The 25,958-nt window shown below is 41.2% G+C and overlaps 1 protein-coding gene across 4 annotated transcripts in view; it reads left to right on the top strand.

Moving 5' to 3' along the window:
* The window catches only part of slc25a25b (solute carrier family 25 member 25b), a 57,950-nt gene extending 37,887 nt beyond the window's left edge, over nt 1-20,063 (top strand). For 3 of the 4 annotated variants that reach the window (XM_035775587.2, XM_035775588.2, XM_035775589.2), the window contains 6 exons: nt 4,269-4,380; nt 10,524-10,682; nt 12,010-12,162; nt 13,462-13,737; nt 13,882-14,032; nt 16,723-20,063. In XM_035775587.2, coding sequence (XP_035631480.1) covers nt 4,269-4,380; nt 10,524-10,682; nt 12,010-12,162; nt 13,462-13,737; nt 13,882-14,032; nt 16,723-16,907 — 1,036 coding nt within the window. In that variant the 3' untranslated portion in view covers nt 16,908-20,063. The remainder of the gene's footprint in view (nt 1-4,268; nt 4,381-10,523; nt 10,683-12,009; nt 12,163-13,461; nt 13,738-13,881; nt 14,033-16,722) is intronic. The other variant, XM_035775591.2, reaches the window with a different exon arrangement.
* The last annotated feature ends 5,895 nt before the right edge of the window (nt 20,064-25,958 follow it).

Below are 25,958 nucleotides of genomic sequence, written 5' to 3'. Positions count from 1 at the left end.
ACCAGTCAAAAATTTGGACACGCCTACTCATTCAAAAAAAATATATATATATTTTCTACATTTCTAGAATAATAGTGAAGATGTCTCAACTATGAAATAACACATGGAATCATGTAATAACCAAAAAGAGTGTTAACCTGTTCTGTTAGTGGAACCCCCCGCAACAGCCAGTGAGAGCTCATAATTAAAATTCCTCAAGCATACAAGTATTTTACACCATGTTAAAGATATAATTCTCGTTAATCCAGCCACAGTGTCTGATTTCAAAAAGGATTTACAGCGAAAGCACCACAAACGATTATGTTAGGTCACCACCAAGCCACAGAAAAACACAGCCATTTTTCCAGCCAAAGAGAGGAGTCACAAAAAGCAGAAATAGAGATAAAAATGAATCACTAACCTTTGATCTTCATCAGATGACACTCATAGGACTTCATGTTACACAATACATGTATGTTTTGTTTGATAAAGTTCATATTTATATAAAAAAATCAGTATACATTGGTGTGTTTACGTTCAGTAGTTCTAAAACATGCTGTGATTGTGCAGAGAGCCACATCAATTTACAGAAATACTCATAATAAACATTGATAAAGATACGGCTATTATACATGGAACTTTAGATAAAATTCTCCTTAATGCAACCGTTGTCAGATTTTTAAAAAACTTTACGGAGAAAGCAAACCACGCAATATTCTGAGTACAGCCTTTAGGCAACAAAGCAGCCAAAAAGATACCCGCCATATTGGGTAGTCAACATTTCTCAGAAATAGCATTTTAAATATTCACTTACCTTTGATCTTCATCAGAATGCACTCCCAGGAATCCCAGTTCCACCATAATTGTTTGATTTGTTCGATAATATCCATCAGTTATGTCCAAATATCTTCTTTTGTTAGGGCATTTGGTAAACAAATCCAAAAGCGTGTTCAGGTCGCGTCGGACGAAAAGTTCAAAAGGTTACTTTACAGCTCGTAGAAACATGCCAAACTAAGTATGAAATCAATCTTTAGGATGTTTTTAACATACAACTTCATTAACCTGTAGTGACACCCCATCCCGTGAACGGGACTGTTGTCATCATCTGACACTAATTAGCATAACGCAACGGACATATATTTTCCTAGAAAATATTCCTATTCATGAAAATCACAAGTGAAATATATTGGAACACAGCTTAGCCTTTTGTTAATCACCCTGTCATCTCAGATTTTCAAAATACGCTTTACAGCCAACGCTAGACAAGCATTTGTGTAAGTTTATCATAGCCTAGCATAGCATTATGCCTTGCTAGCAGCAGGCAACCATGTCACGGAAATCAGAAAAGCAATCAAATTAAATTGTTTACTTTTGAAGAACTTCGGATGTTTTCACTCACGAAACTCCCAGCCAAAGTTCATTTTTTCCCAAAAGATTATTTTTGTAGGCGAAATAGCTCCAGTTTGTTCTTCACGTTTGGCTGAGAAATCGCCCGGAAATTGCGGTCACCACAACGCCGAAAAATATTCCAAATTAGCTCCAAATATTCCAAATTAGCTCCATAATATTGACACAAACATTGTTTAGAATCCATCCTCAATGCGTTTTTCTAATATCTATTCGATAATATATCCGTCGGGACAATTCGTTTTTCACTAGGACCGATTGGAATAATGGCTACCTCTGTATTTTATGCGAGAATCTCTCTCGGAGCCACCATGTGACCACTTACGCAATGTGGATAGAAAAGTAGATCTATCTTACTTTCTCTGTTTTTTGCCTGCCATATGAGTTCTGTTATACTCAGACATCATTCAAACAGTTTCAGAAACTTCAGTGTTTTCTATCCAAATTTACTAATTATATGCATATTCTAGCTTTTACAGCTGAGTAGCAGGCAGCTTAATTTGGGCACGTTTTTCACCCAAGCTACCCAATACTGCCCCCTACCCCAAAGAAGTTAAACAAATCAAATTATTGTTTATATTTTAGATTCTTCAAAGTAGCCACCATTTTTCTTGATGACAGCTTTGCAGACCAGCTTCACCTGGAATGCTTTTCCAACAGTCTTGACGGAGTTGCTACATATGCTGAGCACTTGTTGGCTGCTTTTCCTTTACTCTGCGGTTCAACTCATCCCAAACCATCTCATTTGGGTTGAGGTCGGTGATTGGGGAGGGCATGTCATCTGATGCAGCACTCCATCACTCCTTCTTGGTCAAATAGCCCTTACACAGCCTGGAGGTGTGTTTTGGGTCATTGTCCTGTTGAAAAACAAATGATAGTCCCACTAAGCTAAAACTAGATGGGATGGCGTATCGCTGCAGAATGCTGTGGTAGCCATGCTGGTTAAGTGTGACTTGAATTCTAAATTAATCACAGACAGTGTCACCAGCAAAGCACCATCACACCCCCTCCTCCATGCTTCACAGTGGGAACCACACATGTGGAAATCTTCCGTTCACCTACTCTGCATCTCAGAAAGACACGGCGGTTGGAACCAAATATCTCACATTTGGACTCATCAGACCAAAGGATAGATTTCCACCGGTTTAATGTCAATTTCTCATGTTTCTTGGCCCAAGCAAGTCTATTCTTATTATTGGTGTCCTTTGGTAGTGGTTTCTTTGCAGCAATTTGACCATGAAGGCCTAATTCACGCAGTCTCCTCTGAACTGTTGATGTTGAGATGTGTCTGTTACTTGAACTCTGTGAAGCATTTATTTGGGTTGCAATTTCTGAGGCTGGTAACTCTAATGAACTCATCTGCAGCAGAGGTAACTCTGGTGTCTCTCTCTTTCCTGTGGCGGTCCTCTTGAGCCAATTTCATCATAGCGCTTGATGTTTTTTGACGACTGCACTTGAAGAAACTTGAATAGTTCTTGAAATTTACAGCATTGACTGACCTTCATGTCTTAAAGTAATGTTGGGCTGTCGTTTCTCTTTGCTTATTTGAGCTGTTATTGTCATATTATGGACTACGTCTTTTACCATATAGGGTTATCTTCTGTATATCACCCCTACCTTGTCACAACACAACTTATTGGCTCAAACGCATTAAGAAATTCCACAAATGAACTTTTAACAAGGCACACCTGTTAATTGAAATGCATTCCAGGTTACAACCTCATGAAGCTGGTTGAGAGAATGCCAAGTGTGCAAAGCTGTCAAGGAAATGGGTGGCTACTTTGAATAATCTCAAATATAAAATATGTTTTGATTTGTTGAACACTTTTTTTTTATTACTACATGATTCCGTATTTGTTATTTCATAGTGTTGATGTCTTCACTATTATTCTACAATGTAGAAAATAGTACAATTAATGAAACCCTGGAATGAGTGTGTCCAAACTTTTAACTGGTACTGTGTATATACTTTTTTTTTTTTTACATAGTGGTGCAGCGCCCCTCTTAATTTCTTTGGGGAGAACCCTGCCTTTTACAGTTCTAAGGACCCACACGTTTAATATGTGCAAGGCATATTGATAAGCGGAGGAAACTACAATGATTTACTCTAGTTGAGATAAACTTAGCGTTATGTCCTTCTGACTGAAGTTGTTTTAATACCAGGAAGTAGATCTATTTTGCTTGCATGTTACTTATTAAACCATTTTTCACCACGTCCAATAAGAATATCATGAAATCACTAAGAGCATTTGGTTTTATTCCATCCATTTGAAAGATTCTTCCTCAGGCATTAGTTAGGGTGAGCATTATGACATCACCACCAGAGCCCCCCTTGTTATTTTGTAGTTCTAATTGTGTGTTTATGTGCATGTGCCTCCCCTCTCCTTTCTCTCCCCTTCTCTTTCGCCCTCTTGCTGGTCTCAGAATAAGGAAGGGCCTTGTCTGGGCCCCTATCATGTAGTAAGTAATGGAATCATCTCCGTCTGCTTGCCCTGCCTCACAAACGCACATTGTCGTCTTCGCTTCGTATTTGACTCTGTTTGTTTGTTTGTTTTCTGCCCTATCTTCAAGTTTTATTTAATTGTTACAAAGAAAGCCACCGCAAAAACTTGTAGCCCTTTTAATTGCTTGTAAAAAGGCCAAATTAAGACGAATACTGAAAGATTCCCATAACCCAACATAGAAAATGCCCATGGCATGCTTAAATTTGGAAAGTAAAAAAGCAGCATTTAAAAGCATTTATAATTTCATCAAAAGGTTGTGCATGTGTGAGTTTATGACACACGCCCACACATAGACGGTCTGGTGAAACAAAAGAGAAGAGGCACTGTAAAAAGCTATGTTGTAATGGTTCTGGTCTTTTCTGTTTTCTCTGTCAACAGCATGGACAAGAACGGCACGATGACCATCGACTGGAACGAGTGGAGAGACTACCACCTGCTGCACCCTGCTGATAACATTCCTGAGATCATCCTGTACTGGAAACACTCTACGGTAAAATGGAAAAACTGCATGTTTTCCTCTCAGGGTTGTTCAAAAGCTCATTTTCATTGGTTGTTTAAATTTTGTTTTTCATTTAAGTAAAATTAGTGGTCCTGTCTGTGCTTGCACCACCAGAGTTGTGGATTCGATTCTCGGGGCCACCCATTCGTAAAAATGCACGCATGACTATAATTTGCATTGGATAAAAGCATCTGTATGGCAGCGAGAAAGCCCTGCTCTACCAATATTAAAACTACTAGGACTGTATGTTGACACGTTTGGCGTATTTCCTTTCTCTTCCAATTCAAAAGCAGAGTATTGTTCATATATTATTAATAGTCCCACAGATACAAACACATTCTCTATGTCCCAACGATATTAGCCGTCTCGGCCCTGATTCCCGGAAAGACTCCCTAGAGGAGCCAAACTGGTCACTGTGATCCTGCTTAACCAGACCAGATCAACCAAGCAGCTACTGCTGACGTCAATAAGCTGGTCTTTCTGCTATCGTATCCCTTTAGGCCAGACACAGACCTGCAGATCAAATCTAACTTATTTTCCACGTTCGCCAAATACAAGTGTAGACTTTACTGTGAAATGCTTACTTACAAGCCCTTAACCAACAGTGCAGTTCAAGAAGAAGAAAATATTTACCAAGTAGGCTAAAATAAAAAGTAATAATAAAAAGTAACACAATAAGAATAACAATAACGAGGCTATATGTAAATTGTCCGGTGGCTATTTTTATGAATTGTTCAGCAGTCTAATGGTTTGGGTGTAGAAACTGTTGAGGAGCCTTTTGCTCCTAGACTCCGGTACCGCTTACCGTGCGGTAGCAGAGAAAACAGTCTGGAGTCTCTGACAAAGATCGTAGTGGAGATTCAGTTCACACACTCGTCATTCACACACTCGTGGTCCATATGTGACCGACTGACTTGATTTGGTCTTATGTAGCAAAATTTGAAATGGTGTTTTTTTTACATTGGATAAAAGTAGAGACTCAAAGTTAGAAAGTTGTATATCATACACTACAGTTGAGGAACAATGGGAAAGTAATTCTCCTTTGAAATGTAATACATTTGTAACCCCACTTTTGAGAAAATGGTCCTTGAATGTTTTGTAACACCTACTGGAGAGCTCTTTGTCTACACCCATTCTGCATCATTCACACCCTCTTAAGCCTTAGCCCCACCCATCTCTTTAAGGATTCATGTGAGGCCATGTGCTAAACAGAGTGAGTACGGTAGTGTACTAAACAACCAAAGATTTCAAGATTTAAGTCTGGTGTATATACTACGTCTATCGACATGTCTGTAGACAGTTGTCGCTGTGACATCATGAACATTCTATTTTCGCCCGACATCAAACTTGTCGTTGTCGTTATGAAAAAGTATAAACACAAAAACGACAGGCTGCATGACATCAGCAGCCTGGTGGTCCAAAATTGAATATCTGGTGTATTTTAACACCAATAAATCCATCCAGTCAATCTAGCAAACGAGGCAACTTTCTAAACAATGTTTTTTGTATCTTGCTAGCGAGTCAGCCAGATAACGTTAGCTAGCTAACAGTATGCTTTAACTTTCAATGAAAATGACTTTCTTTAAAAAATACAAAAAAAGCTGTGTTAGACAGGATTACCTACACATACTGAGCAGCTCATGTTAGACAGAAGCGTGGCAGACCAATCCAAACTCCTCTCCAGGCATGTCCAGCCCATCCATTATGCCAGTGTTAGGAATATTATGAATAAATGACGAAACAATATCCTAATTTTAAATAGAACTGAAATTAAGTAAACTTGTACTCTGCTTTATTATATCTGATTAACAATATGAGTTCATAAGAAGGGATTATGTGGCATGAACAAGGAGTAATTAAATATAAAGAACACCATTCCAAACTAGTCTGGAGAGGAATGGGTTGTGGGTTAAGTAAGCAGATAGGGTTGTTAACCTATGGTTGAACTGACAACTTAGCTCTGGGGTGTTTTAGATAAGGCAGTGAGTGCATTCCTAGGTTTTCTGTTAATTAGAACTGTCAGCTAAGTGGTGATCGATAATAGTGAGGGGTCAAGAGTTAATTCAGTTATGTTGTGTGTCCTGTGTGTGTGTTAGTGAGTTGGAATTAACTTTTAAACTCACTTCATTCTCGGTCGGGAGGAGGGGATTCATTCTAGAAGCAATGAAATGACGTCATGTTTTGTATATAAACTGTTCGTGGATACATGAGAGCGCGCTCCGAGAAGAAATCCTATTATCCATTTTTGATGAGTCTGGTCTCCGTCTATTTTATGCAAATAACAATCTTACAAATTCTCATCAAATAGACTAAGTGAATTAAATTAATGAAAACATATTGGAAATAATTAAATTACTTTTAACAGCCAGTCAATCATGGCTAGCGGGAAAGTTCCCATCTTTTTCCTTGGCTAAAACAACTAGTCTCGTAATTTTAACAATTGTATTCATATTTACAGATGGCATACAAGTTTGTTATTAAGGCACATGTAAGTTCACATGTTCCAGAAGAAAAAAAACGCATTTTGATAAAAATACAAATTTTGGTTTAAAATGCCTCTCCTGTGAAGTAGTGATGTGCAACATACGCCTAGTTTCTTAAAACGAGCCACATACTGGCGCTAGGCTTAGGCAGTATCCAGATTGTCATACTTTTTATACTGACCTTGTGCCATCCTGGGATATACGGTAATACCGGCACTGAACACGATCACTATTTTCAAACCCCACAGTCTCTGTAATCCATAGATTAGCAATGCTAAAAGGTAAAATCCTAACTAAATGCTAGCGAGAGCCTTGTGAACATTTTATACGGTGTTTGACCTAAACTATTTCCAGGACAGATACCCTAAGTCCGTACTGTAATTAGATCTTACACCTGGCGCTTGCTGCACAACACTGAGTGACTCCCAATACTCTGGTCTGTCGTCGTTGTATGCTTGTAAACACCAGGTGACTCTTGACTACCGGTAAGCTTCATAATGAAAAATCATGACAGGTGAAATGAACGCGATCTTCTTTATCTGCTAACGTATTGACAAGTTGACTGCAGGTATTTACTTTAAAAGCAGCTACAAATATTCGCATTCATTAAAACACTTCAAATAAATAGTTTCAACGGTATTGACAGTATTAAAAAATGATCCTATGGCTATTTCCACATTTCCCCTGGTATGTGGTATATATGGTAAACACATAAGGAGTACTGTCACTTATATGTAAATTAGAGTTTGGAGCAGGATGCCTTTTAACTACTATCACAAGGAATCTTATATCCTGGTCGGTCAGACCCGCTATCCTTGTGCATCTTATATCCTGGTTGGTTCGACCCGCCATCACGGCGAATCTTAATTCCTGGTCTATTCGCTTTGCCATCACAGTACATTTGCATGTGACAAATGTTTTTATTTTGATTAAAAACATTTATTTAACTACAATGGGTAAGTCAGTTGAGAACAAATTCTAATTTACAATGTTGGCGTACCCCGGCCAAACCCTAATTGGACGACACTGGGCCAATTGTGCGCCGCCCTATGGGACTCCCTGTCACGGCCGGTTGTGATACAGCCTGGAATCGAACCAGAGTCAGTGGTGTCTTACACCGCTGCGCTACTCGGGAGCGTCACATGGGGGACCAGTAGAAATTACAAGACTGGCGCTAAGTGGACTTTAATTTGAGGAGATTTGAAGGGGTTGAAAGCGGTTCTGCAGCTGAGATACAGTGGGTGTTTTCACAATTTGTCGTGACCCCCCCACCCCCTTTTAAGAGCTCAAACTTCATTTCAAGGGACATTCCTGTTTAAATGATCGTAGGGTACCGACTGGCTGATTCCAAGCAGGAGGTGGAACTTCTTCTAAAAAAACCCTGATGCTTCTGTTCCTTAGGACCCCCCTCTACAGTTGTCAACAAAGTTAAATGATTTCCCAATCGTTTGCTTATATATTAAAATAGTGTTTATACTGGGGTATGATACCGTGCTACGCCACTGCTTAGAACTTAAGTATAACTATAAGAAATCTAAGTTGTGCCAAAATAAATGATATGCAGCTCAGGGCTCCAGCTGTGCATTTGGTTTACTAACTTGTTAGCTAAGTGACTAGATGTCAAAATCAAGCCTTTTGGTTACAGCAGAGACTGAATGAGTGACATTTTATTTTTGTGTCAAATCGCCAGTTGGCAACCCATTCCTTATGGGATTAATTGACACACAAACAAACATTCAATCCCCTCCTGGATCAAGATCCCTGTTGCCTAAATAGAAGTATTTTAAATATAATTTAAGAAATAGTGCCCCTTGTGTGCACATTGTGTAATACCGTATACCCCAGTATGGTACAGAAACTGTATGAAAATGTGGATACCGTCCAACCCCATTCTGGATGATGATTGCATAATACTGTTGGTCACAGGGTAGAATAAGGAAAGTAGACCCACCAGTCCAACAACTCTATGTCAATCATGGGACCCCGCTGGAAGTGTGCCTCGTACCTCCCTCCCTCTTATCATGTCAGAGCAGCCTGTGCTGCTCCTTATCGGTCCCATGTCCCAGAAAGTCTTATAGAACTTACCCAGACCGGATGTGGTGCTTCAATGCTCGTCTAATGCCCCAGTCAAGGCCCATAGCTGCCAGTTCAAGGCATAGCAGTCATTAGGTCATGATCATTGCCTTGAAATGGTACACACAGACAATAGTCTTGGGCATCATGTTTTCAATGTTACATTGTTCAGATACAAGACCAGAAATTACTTGTAGAGATTTTTGTGACAAATCTGTATGATATATAATCTACACTACCGTTCAAAAGTTTGGGGTCACTTAGAAATGTCCTTGTTTTTGTCAATTTTTAAAATAACATCAAATTGATCAGTAATACAGTGTAGACTGCTAATGTTGTAAATGACTATTGTAGCTGGAAACGGCATATTTTTAATGGAATATCTACATAGGCGTACAAAGGCCATTATCAGCAACCATCACTCCTGTGTTCCAATGGCACGTTGTGTTAGCTAATCCAAGCTTATCATTTTAAAAGGCTAATTGGTCATTAGAAAACCATTTTGCAATTATGTTAGCACAGCTGAAAACTAGTTCTGATTAAAGAAGCAATAAAACTGGCCTTCTTTAGACTAGTTGGGTATCTGGAGCATCAGCATTTGGATTCGATTACAGGCTCAAAATGGCCAGAAACAAAGCACTATTCCTTGCGATAAAATGCCAAGAAACTGAAGATCTGTGTACTACTCCCTTCAAAGAACAGCACAAACTGGCTCTAACCAGAATAGAAAGAGGAGTGGGAGGCCCCAGTGCACAACTGAGCAAAAGGACAAGTACATTAGTGTTTAGTTTGAGGAACAGGTGCCTCACAAGTCCTCAATTGGCTGCTTCATTAAATAGTACCCGCAAAACACCAGTCTCAACGTGAAGAGCCGACTCCGGGATGCTGGCCTTCTAGGCAGAGTTCCTCTGTCCAGTGTCTGTGTTCTTTTGCCCATCTTAATCTTTTATTTTTATTGGCCAGTCTGAGATATGGCCTTTTCTTTGCAACTCTGCCTAGAAGACCAGCATCCCGGAGTCGCTTCTTCAACCCGCATATGCTGATGTCCCAGATACTCAACTAGTCAGTTTATTGCCTCTAATCAGGACAACAGTTTTCAGGTGTGCTAACATAATTGCAAAAGGGTTTTCAATTAGCCTTTTAAAATTAAAAACTTGGATTAGCTAACACAACGTACCATTGGAACACAGGAGTGATGGTGGCTGATAATGGGCCTCAGTATCTAATATAATTATTGTATATATTTTTTTTTACAAATATCAACCCCCCGCCCCGCCCCCACATAATAGCCCTCTGGTTTTAGCCTCTAAAAGTATACGGACGTCTGATAGAGCTGTTGAAGGTACTACTCAACAATGTACATGCACTGTAATGTGTGTGATTATTACACTGTACTTGCCTATGTTATTTCCATGTAAATACCTACATGCCTTGTCGAACATTGACAGACACGTTTTCGTTGAGTGTTCATGGTCATTTTGAAATGGGTTTGTCTATAGTTGTGTTGATTTAGTTTAGGCCAGAGGAGAAACTCCATTGACCGGTCATCTTACCTGCACCTCTTTCTTTGTCCGTCAGATCTTCGATGTTGGGGAGAGTCTGATGGTCCCAGATGAGTTCACCGCCGAGGAGAAGAAGACTGGGATGTGGTGGCGACACCTAGTGGCTGGAGGGGCAGCTGGCGCCGTGTCTCGAACCTGCACAGCACCTCTGGACCGGCTCAAAGTGCTCATGCAGGTAAGGACACTTCCTTTGAGAAGATATGTCAAGAACTGACCTCACGCAAAAGGGACAAGAACTCGGTTCTTTGTATTCACAATGCAAGTGAACCCGGATCCCCTTTAAGGAAACGCTTCTTAGGAAACGCTTCTCACCTTAACTTTAAACAGCCAGTCAGGATTTTGTCTCACGTTGAAAAACAAACTTGAGACGCTACTTCTACACTAAACAGTAGTAATATCACATATCTATGTGTTAGTTCTATAGACCATTGGGTACACAACTATGGAGCAAAACAGACGGGTTTGGCTTAGATTGTTTATCGAAAGCAAATATATTTGCACAATGAGCACTTGTCTCGCTTACATCGTTACAGTTGTTGGTTAGCTAGCTAGTGAATTTTGCCATATTAGCATGGATATGACATCAGTCAAAACACCTCAAAACAACATATGATATTAAGAACAAGATGAAATGAACAACCTACGATTCCTTACATGGCAGCTTCTTGTCGTTGTTGCTAGCTTTCTGGCCATCCAGAATCACAACAACACAGACTTCTGATGTTGTCAGTTAACCCATCTATGGCAGAGAGCCAATTACATAAGGTCTGTCCTTCGGACACCATTTCTGCTAGCAAGTGCAATTCCACTGATATGATGCAGCAGGGATTGAGACACAGATGGGTGACATGGCAGAGTTCAGCTTTCTCACATTTCATTTTTTATTCAACCTTATTTATCCAGCTAGTATCATTGGGATAAAATCTATGTTTCAAGAGCGACCTGGTCCAACCAAGACAGCAGCAGGGGGGAACAATGTTTCAGACAAATATCCGACATAACTTCGACATATACGCCATAAACAAATTATGGGATGTAGACAAATATACATTATAATTACATACCCAGATCAATCTCTAAGGCCCGAGCACACCCTCTGATTGTAATGTGATTGGGTGGAAGAGAGCCAATGCGAGGGAATGTTCATGTGTGTCTGTTGGTCAATGATGTCAGCAGCGCTTGTGTGTTGCAGAAGCAGACTGGCATAGATAACAGCTCAGTTTGTCCCTCTTTCTCGATCTGTTTATCCCTCGGTTTTTCACTCACATCTAGTTTTTTTATGAGCAGAGAGGGAAATTCTCATTCATTATAGCGTAAGTAGGGTAAGTACAATAACTGCAAAAGACATGAAAATATGAACAATGTTATAAGGATGTGAAGTTGCTTCTAGTTCCTCCCTGTTACAATGCAGTTCAATAACTTGCGTTCACAGTCAATGTGGTGATTTGAATAATGTGAATTTTGTGTTGACTAAATAAATTGTCTCTCGGCTTGGTCTCCAGGTTCACGCCACCCGTACCAACAGCATGTGCATCGCCGGCGGCTTCACCCACATGATCCGTGAGGGCGGCATGAGGTCGCTGTGGCGAGGCAATGGCATGAACGTCATCAAGATTGCCCCCGAGTCGGCCATCAAGTTCATGGCTTACGAGCAGGTAAACCTATCGTTCAGCACCCTTACTTTGACATAACGGGACCCTTTCTAGTGTTGTCAATTGAAGCCAATGAAAGATGTGGTATCAACAGCTCTGTAGTTTACTGTCCTTCTGGCAAAAAATTACTCCTTCAGACTCAGAGGGAAAATGTTAAGCAACTGTCACTTTCAAGTTTGTCTTAACTTCTTAGCGCTACCCATCCTGTTAGCGGGATCATTTTCGTCAGCAACCGCTGAATAGCATAGCGCCACAGTCAAATAATATTACTAATACTAATTACTAAATATTCATATTCATGAAATCACAAGTGCAATATTGCAAAACACAGTTTAGCCTTCTGTTAATCCACCTGCCGTCTCAGATTTTGAGATTATGCTTTACAGCGAAAGCAATCCAAGTGTTTGTGTAAGTTTATCGATAGCATAGCATAACATCATGTACACTTAGCATCAGGAAGCTTGGTCACTAAAATCAGAAAAGCAATCAAATTAATTGTTTACCTTTGATCTTCAGCTGTTTTCACTCACGAGACTCCCAGTTACACAACAAATGTTCCTTTTGTTCCATAAAGATTATTTTTATACCCAAAATACCGACGTTTGTTTGTCGTGTTATGTTCAGAAATCCACAGGAAAGAGCGGTCATGACAACGCAGGCGTATATTCCAAATAATATCCATAATGTCCACAGAAACATGTCAAACTTTTTTATAATCAAACCTCATGTTGTTTTTAAAATATATATTCGATAATATATCAACCGAGTTTTTAGGTTTTTCAATAACAGCGGGAAGAACAATGGCGGCTTTACTCAGTTGCGCAAAAACTCACTCTGCGAGCCCCCACCTATCCACTTACACAATGTGATCCTTCACGCTCATTTTTCAACATAAAAGCCTGAAACTATGTCTAAAGACTGTTGACACCTTAGGGAAGCCATAGAAAAAGGAATCTGGTTGATATCCCTTTAAATGGAGGATAGGCTTATATAGGAACAGAGATGTTTCAAAATAAGAGGCACTTCCTGATTGGATTTTCCTCAGGGTTTCACCTGCAATATCAGTTCTGTTATACTCACAGACAATATTTTTACAGTTTTGGAAACTTCAGCGTGTTTTCTAATCTTATCTGACAATTACATGCATATTCTAGTTTCTGGGGCTGAGAAATGGGCTGTTTCAAATGGGTATATTTTTTTTATCCAAAAATGAAAATACTGCCCCCTACACGCAAAAGGTTAACTCGGTCCTCATGTCCTAGTTTTTCAGAACTGACACTAACAATAGTTGTTGTTGTCCAGATCAAACGGTTGATAGGCAGCAACCAGGAGACCCTGGGCATCCTGGAGAGGTTTGTGGCTGGATCCCTGGCTGGAGCCATCGCTCAGAGCAGCATCTACCCCATGGAGGTGTTAAAGACCCGCCTAGCCCTGAGGAACACGGGACAGTTCTCTGGCATCGTTGACTGTGCCAAACACATCTTCCGGAAGGAGGGCATGGCCGCCTTCTACAAGGGCTACATTCCCAACTTGATAGGCATCATCCCCTACGCTGGCATTGACCTGGCCGTCTACGAGGTGGGTGTGAGTGAATGGAGGGAATTGAAAGGAAGTTGTTTAATACTGTCAGTCTCACTGTCATATCTCTTGCTACCACACATCTACTTTCTCTACAACTAACCTCATTGTCTATTTCTTTCAATGTCTCCTCCCTCCATCCAGACTCTGAAGAACTCATGGCTGCAGCGCTACGCCACAGACAGTGCAGACCCCGGGGTGTTTGTCCTTTTAGCCTGCGGTACCACTTCCAGCACCTGTGGCCAGCTGGCTAGCTACCCCCTGGCCCTGGTCAGGACCCGCATGCAGGCACAAGGTAATCCCTCTGCCCATTTCTATTTGGAGTTTCATTAGATCACTTGCATGGAATTAATTGGTGACAGTGTTGGTTCATGGACTAACCATAATCGGTGGTACAATGGAATGTGTTAATCGGGGATGCATAATATGTCTGTCGCCGTACTGGTGGAGGGGTACAGGGGTAGTGTATTTTATTACAGATGTTATATATATAGTTGCCATATCAGATAGTTGTTGACATTCTGAGATTTCCATACCCAACTACAACATTTTCTGTCAAGATAGAACTGCCAAAGGGGGAGGAGTTAGCCTGCAAAGTTCTGTCATACTTTCTAGGTCTATACCCAAACAGTTTGAGCTTCTAATTTTAAAAATTAATCTCTCCAGAAATAAGTCTCTCGCTGTGCCCTGGTCACCATATGTGAATTGATTGCCCCCCATCTATCTTCAGAGTTCCTTCTGTTAGGTGACCGAAACTGGGATAAGCTTAACACCCTGGCAGTCCTACGATCTAAACTTGATGCCCTCAATCTCTCACAAATTATCAAGGAACTGTCACCACCAATAAATCCACGATAATCGAGAATTTCAATAAGAATTTTTCTACGGCTGGCCATGCTTTCCTCTTGGCTACCCCAACCCCGGTCAACAGCTCCGCACCTCCCGCAGCTACTTGCCCAAGCCTCCCCAGCTTCTCCTTCACCCAAATCCAGATAGCAGATGTTCTGAAAGAGCTGCAAAACCTGGACCCGTACAAATCAGCTGGGATAGACAATCTGGACCCTCTCTTTCTAAAATGATCCGCCTCCATTGTTGGAACCCCTATTACCAGTCTGCTCAACCTCTCTTTCATATCGTTCGAGATCCCTAAAGATTGGAAAGCTTCCGCGATCATCCCCCTCTTCAAAGAGGATGACACTCTAAACCCAAACTGTTATAGACCTATATCCATCGTGCCCTGCCTTTCTAAAGTCTTCGAAAGTCAAGTTAATAAACTGATAACTATTATTATTATATTATTATTATTATAACTGACCATTTTGAATCCCACCGTACCTTCTCCGTTGTGCAATCCGGGTTTCGAGCTAGTCACTGGTGCACCTCAGCCATGCTCATGGTACTAAACGATATCATAACTGCCATCGATAAAAGACAGTACTGTGCAGCCGTCTTCATCGACCTGGCCAAAAGCTTTCGACTCTGTCAATCCCCGTATTCTTATCGGCAGACTCAACAGCGTTGGTTTCTCAAATGACTGCCTCGCTTGGTTCACCAACTACTTCTCAGACAGAGTTCAGTGTGTCGAGTCAGAGGGCTTGTTGTCCGGACCTCTGGCAGTCTCTATGGGGGTACCACAGGGTTCAATTCTCGGGCCGACTCTTTTCTCTGTATATATCAACGATGCCGCTCTTGCTGCGGGTGATTCCCCGATGCACCTCTATGCAGACGACACCATTCTGTATACATCTGGCCCTTAGTTGGACACTGTTAACTAACCCCCCAAACAAGCTTCAATGCCATACAACACTCCTTCCGTGGCCTCCAACTGCTCTTAAATGCTAGTAAAACAAAATGCATGCTTTTCAACCGTTCGCTGCCCGTACCCCTCTGCCCGACTAGCATCACTACTCTAGATGGTTCTGACTTATGTGGACAACTACAAATACCTAGGTGTCTGGCTAGACTGTAAACTCTCCTTCCAGACTCATATTAAACATCTCCAATCCAAAATTAAATCTAGAATCGACTTTGCAACAAAGCCTCCTTCACTCACACTGCCAAACATACCCTCGTAAAACTGACTATCCGACCGATCCTCGACTTCGGCGATTGTCATTTACAAAATAACTTCCAATACTCTACTCAGCAAACTGGATGAAGTCTGTCACAGTACCATCCATTTTGTCACCAAAGCCCCTTATACCACCCACCACTGCGACCTGTATGCTCTAGTTAGCTGGCCCTCACTACATATTAGTCACCATACCCACTGGCTCCAGGTCATCAATAAGTCTATGCTAAGTAAAGCTCTGCCTTATCTCAGTTCACTGATCACGATAACAACACCCACCCGTAGCACGCGCTCCAGCAGGTGTATCTAACTGGTCATCCCCACAGCCAACACCTCCTTTGGCTGCCTTTCCTTCCAATTCTCTACTGCCACTGACTGGAACGAATTGCAAAAATTGCTGAAGCTGGGGACTTATCTTTCCCTCACTAACTTTAAACATCAGTTATCTGAGCAGCTAACCGATCGCTGCAGCTGTACATAGCCCACCCAATCTACCTACCTCATCCCCATATTGTTTTTATTTACTTTTCTGCTCTTTTGCACACCATTATTTCATCACCGTCTGCTCATCTATCACTCCAGTGTTAATTTGCTAAATTGTAATTACTTCGCTACTATGGCCTATTTACTGCCTTACCACCTCACGCCATTTGCACACACTGTATATAGACTTTTTTTCTATTGTGTTATTGACTACGCTTGTTTATTCCATGTGAAACTCTGTGTTGTTGTTTGTGTCGCACTGCTTTGCTTTATCTTGGCCAGGTCGCAGTTGTAAATGAGAACTTGTTCTCAACTAGCCTACCTGGTTAAATAAATAAAAAATGTACATTGTTTCCAGATCGGTACATCCCTAGCGTTGATGTGTATTTCTTGTCTCTCATCCATCTTCCTCTCATGTTGTGTCCCCTCAGCCACCATCGAGGGCGGTCCCCAGATGACCATGTCAGGGCTGTTTAAACACATCGTGAAGACTGAGGGCGTGTTTGGACTCTACCGGGGCCTGGCCCCGAACTTCATGAAGGTCATTCCAGCAGTCAGCATCAGCTACGTGGTCTACGAGAACCTCAAGATAAGCTTGGGGGTCGTGTCTCGGTGAGGACCAGGAGGAAAGGGAGAGAGCATCTCCCCTAAAAACCAAACGGTTATTTTTTGCTTTTCTTTTTGGAGAGAAAAAAAGGAGAGCGAAGAGTAGGAGACTGAGTGAGAAGAGTTGCCAAGCAACGGAGCAGGTGACTAGGAAAGAAGGGGTTGTTGCTGGGGTTGTTGGAAACGTTGTCTCATTCTGTGAATGTTATGAGGACAGGTGGGTCGAGGTGGATGGAAGGGGGAGATATATACTACAACACAAACAACTAAAACGGGATTCTCCAACCCTGTTCCTGGAGAGCTACTGTCCTGCAAAAACTCCAGGAGGGTAGCTCCAACTCCCCTACCAGGAACTGGGTTGAAGAACTTTGGACTAAATGAAGTGATGGACGGATGTGGACGGACACTGTGACTTGGAGGGAGGTATGGGGATCCTCTCTCATAGATGTAACCTTTAATCATCATTATTTAATGTGTTATTTTGTTATCAGTCCAGAGGCACTTCACCATGAGTCCACTGTTGGCTTTTTTTAAATCAAACACGAAGACGCAGGTTAACTAAAAAGCAATCTCTTCACTGGAACACCAACATTCTCCAACCAGCTTGAAGTTTGCTAATAATAATGTATTTAGGGACCAAGAAGCCGCTTTTGTTCGTGACTGTTCCATTATGGTGGCTGTTGTATGTTTGTGGGAACTGGGGACTGACCAAATCAACTGGGGGAGCACATATCAAGTAAATGTTTGACCCTTCGTCCCTTAGTACTATCCTATAGGTGGCAGTATTGGTTAACCTATCTGGCTTGTGAAAGACAACCAAAGCCTAATTCACGACAAAGGGCTTTTCTGATTGTCATCTGAAATTTTCTTATGTATTATCAGTCTCCCTTTAACGCAGCACTCCCCAATTCGGCAACTATTAGGGCACTAGCTGTGGCAAATTTGTCTCGAGGGAGAAAACCTCAACTCAGAATTTTGGTTTAACTGATTAATTCCTGTATTGTTTTGCCCCATTCAAAGAAATCCAAATTGTGGTTTTCCTTTTTCTCATTGTTTGACTTGATAAGAATGTTAAACTGATTTGAACTGAAAAGGTGATGCAGGTTGAATGCCCATAGTGTCTTATTGTCCACTTAAAACAGCTGGTAAGAAGATGTGTGTGTCTTGATGCTAATTTATTTTTGTATTGTAACCAGATATTTATTTAAATGTGGTCCGTACAGACAGCACTCAAATATTAGATGCTGCTAGCATATAAGTTTAGTTACAATACTATAACAACATATTCAGCAACTGTTTATATATTTTATTTAGCAATTATGATGCAACACACATTGATTAGCCTACCTATTGATCAAGGTTTGAGGTGTTACGTTGTCACTACCTGTTTAACATTTCGGACAGGAAGTCCTGATTTTGACATTTGTTTCTCCGGGACCTTCTCTGCACCTGAAGTCTACAGTCTGTAAATGCGTGAATTTCCAGGATGCAGGATATTCCATGTCCCTTTTCAATAAGTCTGTGAGGGCGTGGTGGCGTAGTGCAGCCTTAGTCAAAGTGCAAGACACTGGGAGACACGGCATCAGCAAGTGTGGGAGTGCTCTGTCTCCAGGGCCGCAGAATGGAGAAAAATATCTGCAATGGGATAGGGCAATGGTCTGTGTGAATGAGGACCTGTGTGCATGAGGTCTCATTTTGCTCCATTACATTTAAACTGAAATGTGCAAACACTTCCACCACCAAGCTTCCTCTCACTGCACTTAAACAAGAAACACTTAATAATGCACTTTAAGGTAATTTTCTTTAACTTGAACCAGACTTGAATCTCTTTTTTTTTCTCACTGAAATCAAATGAGGGATTGCTGGCATTGCATTGTGGTGTTTTTTTTATCATACATTTGACTGAAATGATTCATATTAAAGGCCCAGTGCAGTCAAAAACAAGATTTTCTTGTGTTTTATATGTATATTTCCAAACTGACGTTGGAATAATACTGTGAAATTGTGAAAATTATAATGCCCTGTTAGTATAAGAGCTGTTTGAAAAGACTGCCTGAATTTTCAGCTTGTTTTGGTGGGATGGAGTTTGGCCTTCCATGGTGACATCACCATGCTGTAAATTAGTTAATAGACCAATAATGAGTTCCAAACCTCTCCGCCCATAACAGCACATTTTCTGTTTTCCCCTTCTAACTCAGACCATTCCCAGACAGTCGAGGGCGAAATTCTTGCTTGAGAAATTGCTCTTTGATAAGAAGCTATTTTTGTTTATTTTTGATCATTTTAATTGAAAACAATCCCAGTAAGGTACTTAATTGTTACCCAGAAATTATTTGATTTTGAGATAAAAATGGCTGCATTGGACCTTTTAAGTGTTATATGGAGCGTGAATCAAGGCTGATATATTATTTGTTGTCAGGATTAATGTCTCAAAAGCTGTTTGTCCTGTATGCTGAAGGCCTTATTTTACCTGAGATCCATGAATCGACTTTTTGATTCATGGACTCAGTTTCCAGAGGATGGAGAGAGAAATTGGTTTAAGTCATTTATTTTGTTCCATCCTCAGGGAGAATTTAGTAGTTTGGGGCTAACACATTTTCTCATTATTCCCCCTGTCAATGTTTCCCAGTGTTCGCTAGGCAGTGTCAGTTTCCCTAGTCTTCACTGTCCTCTCACTGCATGTATTTATAAAGGGGAAATTATATGCATAAAAATGTTGACACATGGTTGTCATTATTTGGCTAAAGGCTTTTTCTGCTTGGCACAGCTCCACAAAAATAAGTTATCTTTTACACTTTTGCTTTAGTGCAAATATCAGAGCCTGAATCCATATATTCTGTCCACAAGAGGATGGAAAAGGCTGTCTATAGTGTTGTACTCCAACTAAGGATACCACTCCATACTGCCTGAAATGTAGCGCATGCTCCTGCATTGACGAGCAGGCAATCAGACTCATCGCTTTTGTAAACTTGAAATGCACTGCACATGGTCCCCCCGTTTATTGCTTTAGGCTGAAATGTATAGTATCTATATATTAGTCTTTTAGATGGTCTCTTTTGAATCAAAATAGCTCATTCATGGTATCTAAATATTTTACAAAAAGTATACAGACTAAATCCTGACTATATTTAAAAAAGTATTAAAATATGTAATTGAAAACAATTGTTGTCCCTTTGTAGAAGAATACATCTTTGTTGAAGGAATTTAAAGCTAAATGTATTCATGCTTATGTTTTAAAGTAACTCAATATTACATTTTGTATTGAGTCCTGGTTTGAATTGACCACATCTGAATCACTTCACATCTTAAGCACTATACATAGATATTGCATAACAAATGGAGGATCAATGACTATCCCAGCCTGTACCAACCAGGTCTCATCATTGACATGGTGGGAGGAAGATACAGACTTCATATGGGATAAAACATGACTGCACATGAAACTTGACACCTGCAACATATTTTATAATGCTTAGAAATTGTATATCAGACAATAGAAGTGAGAAGAACATAGTGAAAATGTGTCAAATAATCTATTTACAGTGAGACAGAGACTGCTTTGTTTGTCACTGTTGCACTAGGATGGCAGCTATGGTGTGTTTGTGGGGGAGACGAGCTACTGGCAGAGCTGGTATCTCTATGAAAAGTGAGCCTTCACCCTGCAGTACTTATGAATATCATATAGGTGTCAGTATTGGTCAACCTGGCTTGTGAAAGACCACCAAATTCAAGACAAAGGGATGATAGTCATCACACAGCCCTACACCTCCACAAACTTTACACATCATTTAAGGGGAATATGCCATGCATGGTACAAAATACAATCTCCAAATGTGTATCTTGCACAGGGGATAAAATGTAAATACATTTTGATTTCTAAACTTTCTGATACTGATACATAATGGGGATTCACCCCATTGTTTTACCAAAAAGGCTCAGACTTTTGTATTTCCACAGCCCAGCTCTAGTGTATCGCTGGACCATGGCCTCAGTGGACCTGCTCTGACTTGGGACCAAGGCAAGGCCACTGGTATTTTTCAGCTGGTATTTACATAACAATGCATTGCCCGTTGAGAGGCTTGGAAGTCACCGGTCGGACATATTGGCACTCCCCAGTAGGAGCAGTCCTCCCTTGGAATGAATGGAATTCTACAGTATTTCAATTCAATGTTTTAAGGACGACATTACATGTATTTCAGTATTTGTTGTTGTAGTGAGGACAGTAACATTAGTAATCTAGCTCACATACTTTTACGGTGTGTGTAATAGAATAAACATGTTAAAAATTAATGTAGACATGAATAAATTCATTTCTATAGCTTCCAAAATATGTTTTACAATTGTGGGGGAGTGCCAAGATGGAGGTAAGGTGGCTTCAATACAGTCATCTAGTCATCTAGTGTATATATAAATAATTGGCTAACACCTTCCACTGTTAACACCTCACAAAGCAATTGTGTTGATGATGCAGAGGTTGTTGATTCTGCTCTTCATAATTCTTCAGTGTCAACCCTAGCTATGGAAAAACAGTTCCCCCAAAAAACATTAACATAATGACTGGCAACACAGTGGTGCTGTAATGGAAAACCCCTATAATAGATTCTATAATAACCCATTGCCTCTGCCTTTGGGGCACTTGTGTAGATCTGGGGGAGTTGGGTGGGTGGATGATTTAGTGGTGGCTCCACCTTGGGTATTTTGCTGTGTTGCTTGTGACTGACCGGTTCCTTCCAGTCCGAGTGTGAGTGGCGACCCATAGCGATGGTGGTTGGGAGGTGTTTACGGACAGGGTCGCTGTGTCTCTGGACTGCCTCTGTTCCCAGTGGTTATGATGCTCAGTCAGCCAGAAGAGGATGCCCCCCAGTTACATCACAGCGAAACACAACAGCCTACGTCATTAAAAATATACATCATACAAGACATTACCTTATTACTCTATTACAAATGTACAATATAAAATCCACACATACCATAAATACCACAACTACAGAGTGTGTGTTAAAGTGTGTGCATATGTGTGTGTGTGTTTGTGTCTCTTCACAGTCCGCGTTGTGCCTTGGTGTTGTTTTATCTGGGTTTTTTTAAAAATCTGATACTACTCGCTTGAGTTACTTGACATGGCAGAGAGTTACATCAAGTCATGGCGCTATGGCTCTAATGACAACAAGCTCAGTCCGATGATGCCGACACACCACCCCAGACTGACGGACCCTCCACCTCCAAATCGTTACAGAGTACAGGCCTCAGTGTAACGCTCATTCCTTCGACGATAAACGGGAATCCGACCATCACCCCTGGTGAGACAAAACCACGACTCGTCAGTGAAGAGCACTTTTTTTCCAGTCCTATCTGGTCCAGCGACAGTGGGTTTGTGCCCATAGGCGACGTTGTTGAAGGTGATGTCTGGTGAGGACCTGCCTTACAACAGGCCTACAAGCCCTCGGTCCAGCCTATTGCGGACAGTCTGAGCACTGATTGAGGGATTGTGCGTTCCTGGTGTAACTCAGGCAGTTGTTGTTGCCATCCTGTACCTGTCCTGCAGGTGTGATGTTCGGATGTACCGATCCTGTGCAGGTGTTGTTACACGTGGTCTGCCATTGTGAGGACGATCAGCTGTCCGTCCTGTCTCCCTGTAGTGCTGTCTTAGGCGTCTTACAGTACGGACATTGCAATTATTGCCCTGGCCACATCTGCAGTCCTCATGCCTCCTTGCAGCATGCCTAAGGCACGTTCACGCAGATGAGTAGGGACCCTGGGCAACTTTCTTTTGGTGTTTTTCAGATTCAGTAGAAGGGCCTCTTTAGTGTCCTAAGTTTTCATAACTGTGACCTTAATTGCCTACCGTCTGTAAGCTGTTAGTGTTTTAACGACCGTTCCACAGGTGCATGTTCATTAATTGTGTATGGTTCATTGAACAAGCATGGGAAACTGTGTTTAAACACTTCACAATGAAGATCTGTGAAGTTTGGATTTTGGATTTTTACGAATGATCTTTGAAAGACAGGGTCCTGAAAAAGGGACATTTTTATTTTTTACTGAGTTTATGTATGGGTGTCTAACCTGTATGTTAGCTGTTTGAACAGACAGTTCGGTACTTTCAACACATCAATACTCATAAAGACCAGTAGTGATATCCATACTGAATGAAGTAGTTGAGTTTTATTTTACCTTTATTTAACTAGGCAAGTCAGTTAAGAACAAATGGTTATTTACAATGACGGCCAAACCCTAACCCAGACAACGCTGGGCCAATTGTGCGCCACCCAATGGGACAACCACAGCCGGTTGTGATACAGGCAGGGCCTGTAATGAACCCTAGTGTCTGAGATTCAGTGCCCTAAACCGCCGCACCACTAAGGAGCAAGGGACCTCATGGGCACCCTTAGATTGTTCACTTAATTTAAGGGGGAGCTTCACCATACAAAGTTATGTGCAACTGACTTAAAGTTAAGGAAACTTTAAGGGAAAAGATGAGGGGAAAATGAACAACGTCCGTAGCTTATGCCTGCTCATAGCACAATCCCACCGCCACCATGGGGCACTCTGTTCACCACGTTGACATCAGCAAACCGCTTGCCAACACGACACCATACACATGGTGTACGGTTGAGACCAGTTGGACATACTGACAAATTCTCTAAAACAACGTTGGAGGCAGCTTATGGTATAGAAATTAACATTAAATTATCTGGCAACAGCTGGTGGACATTCCTGCAGTCAGCATGCCAATTGCACACTCCCTCAACTTGAGACGTGTGGCATTGTGTTGTGTGACAAAATTGAATATTTTTACAGTGGCATTTTATTGTCCCCCGCACAAGGTGCACCTGTGTAATGATCATGCTGTTTAATCAGCTTCTTGACATGCTACACCTGTCAGGTGGATGGATTATCTTGGCAAAGGATAAATGCTCACTAACAGGGATGTAAACAAATTTGTGCACAAAATTTGACAGAAATAAGCTTTGTGTGCTTCTGGAAAATGTCTGAGATCTTTTATTTCAGCTTTTGAAACATGGGATTTATTTGTATTTTTATTTTACCTTTATTTAACCAGGTAGGCAGGTTGAGAACAAGTTCTCATTTACAATTGCGACCTGGCCAAGATAAAGCAAAGCAGTTCGACAGATACAACGACACAGAGTTACACATGGAGTAAAACAAACATACAGTCAATAATACAGTATAAACAAGTCTATATACAATGTGAGCAAATTAGGTGAGAAGGGAGGTAAAGGCAAAAAGGCCATGGTGGCAAAGTAAATACAATATAGCAAGTAAAACACTGGAATGGTAGTTTTGATGAACACTTTACATGTTGCGTTCATATTTTTGTTCAGTGTACAATGCTCTTAGTTTATATATATTTAGGACTAGCCTTTTTATTACTTGCCACCCATTCTAAAACTGACTGCAGCTCTTAAGTGTTGCCGGTATTTCACTTACTGTGGTAGCTGACGTGTATAGTCATCAGCGTACATAGACACACAGGCTTTACTCAATGCTAGTGTTAGGTCATTAGTAAAAATATTAAAAAGGGTCCAACACAGCTATCTTGAAGTACGCCAAACTTTACCTGGTTTACATTTGGGTGTTCTTTAATGGAACACTCTTTGTGTTATATTAGATATATTATATGGCCAAAAGTATGTGGACATGTCCTGCTCATTGACATCTCATTCCAAAATCATGGGTATTAATATGGAGTTGATCGCCCCTTTCCTGCTATAATAGCCTCCACTCTTCTGGGAAGGCTTTCCACTAGATGTTGGAACATTGCGATTAGGCCTGGCTCGCAGTCGGCGTTCCAATTCATCTCAAAGGGGTTCGATGGGGTTGAGGTCTGGGCTCTGTGTAGGTCAGTCAAGTTCTTTCACACCGATCTTGACAAACCATTTCTGTATGGACCTCGCTTTGTGCAAGGGGGCATTGTCATGCTGAAACAGGAGAGGGCCTTCCCCAAACTGTTGCCAATAAAGTTGGAAGCACAAAATCGTCTAGAATGTCATTGTATGCTGTAGCGTTAAGACTTCACCGGAACTAAGGGGCCTAGCAGGAACCATGAAAAACAGCCCCAGACCATTGTCCCTCGTCAACCAAACTTTACAGTTGGCACTATGCATTGGGGCAGGTAGCGTTCTCCTGGCATCTGCCAAACCGAGATTCGTCCGTCTGACTGCCAGATTAAGTCGCTCTGGATAAGAGTGTCTGCTAAATGACTTAAATGTAAATGTAAATGTAAGAAGTGTGAATCATCACTCCAGAGAACACGTTTCCACTGGCAGCGAGCTTTACACCATTCCAGCCGACGCTGACATTGTGTATGGTGATCACTGATCTTAGGCTTGTGTGCGGCTGCTCAGCCACGGAAACCCATTTCATGAAGCTCCCGACTAACAGTTCTTGTGCTGACGTTGCTTCCAGAGGCAGTGTTGCAACCGAGGCTAGACGAGTTTTAGCACTCGGTGGTGCCGTTCTACCACTTTGCGGCTGAGCATTTGACCAGTACAGTTCTAGCAGGGCAGAAATTTGACAAACTGACTTTTTTTGGAAAGGTGGCATTTTATGCCACTTTGAAAGTCACTAAGCTCTTCAGTAAGGCCACTCTACTGCCGGTAATTGTCTTTGGAGATTGCATGGCTGTGCGCGTGATTCTATACATGTGTTAGCAACGGGTATGGCTGAAATAGCCAAATCCACTAATTTTAAGGGCTGTCCGCGTACTTTTGTATATATAGTGTAGGTAGGCTAACTCGATCCACGATAATGGTAGCAGACTATATTACCATACCATCCTAAGTAATTTTCCATCCAAGTTGTCAGTGCCAGTAGTTTAGTAATTATTGATTGAAAACAATACTGCATTTTTCTAGCACATTTGGGCTATGTTGTTAAATGGAAATCTGTTATGATGTAAATAGAACTTTGTTTTCAGATAAATAGTTACCTTGGCAGGTGCACAAAAAGGATGATCCAAAATAGCACGGGAGACGATCTGATTGGACATTATTGTGGTTGTGCTTTGGTTGACAGGACATTCAGCCAATCGACATTTTGGAAG

This window comes from Oncorhynchus keta, chromosome 9 (genome assembly GCF_023373465.1).
Source record: "Oncorhynchus keta strain PuntledgeMale-10-30-2019 chromosome 9, Oket_V2, whole genome shotgun sequence".
NCBI lineage: Eukaryota > Metazoa > Chordata > Actinopteri > Salmoniformes > Salmonidae > Oncorhynchus > Oncorhynchus keta.
Note: the sequence above shows the minus strand (reverse complement) of the source record. Positions and strands in the feature narration are given on the sequence as shown.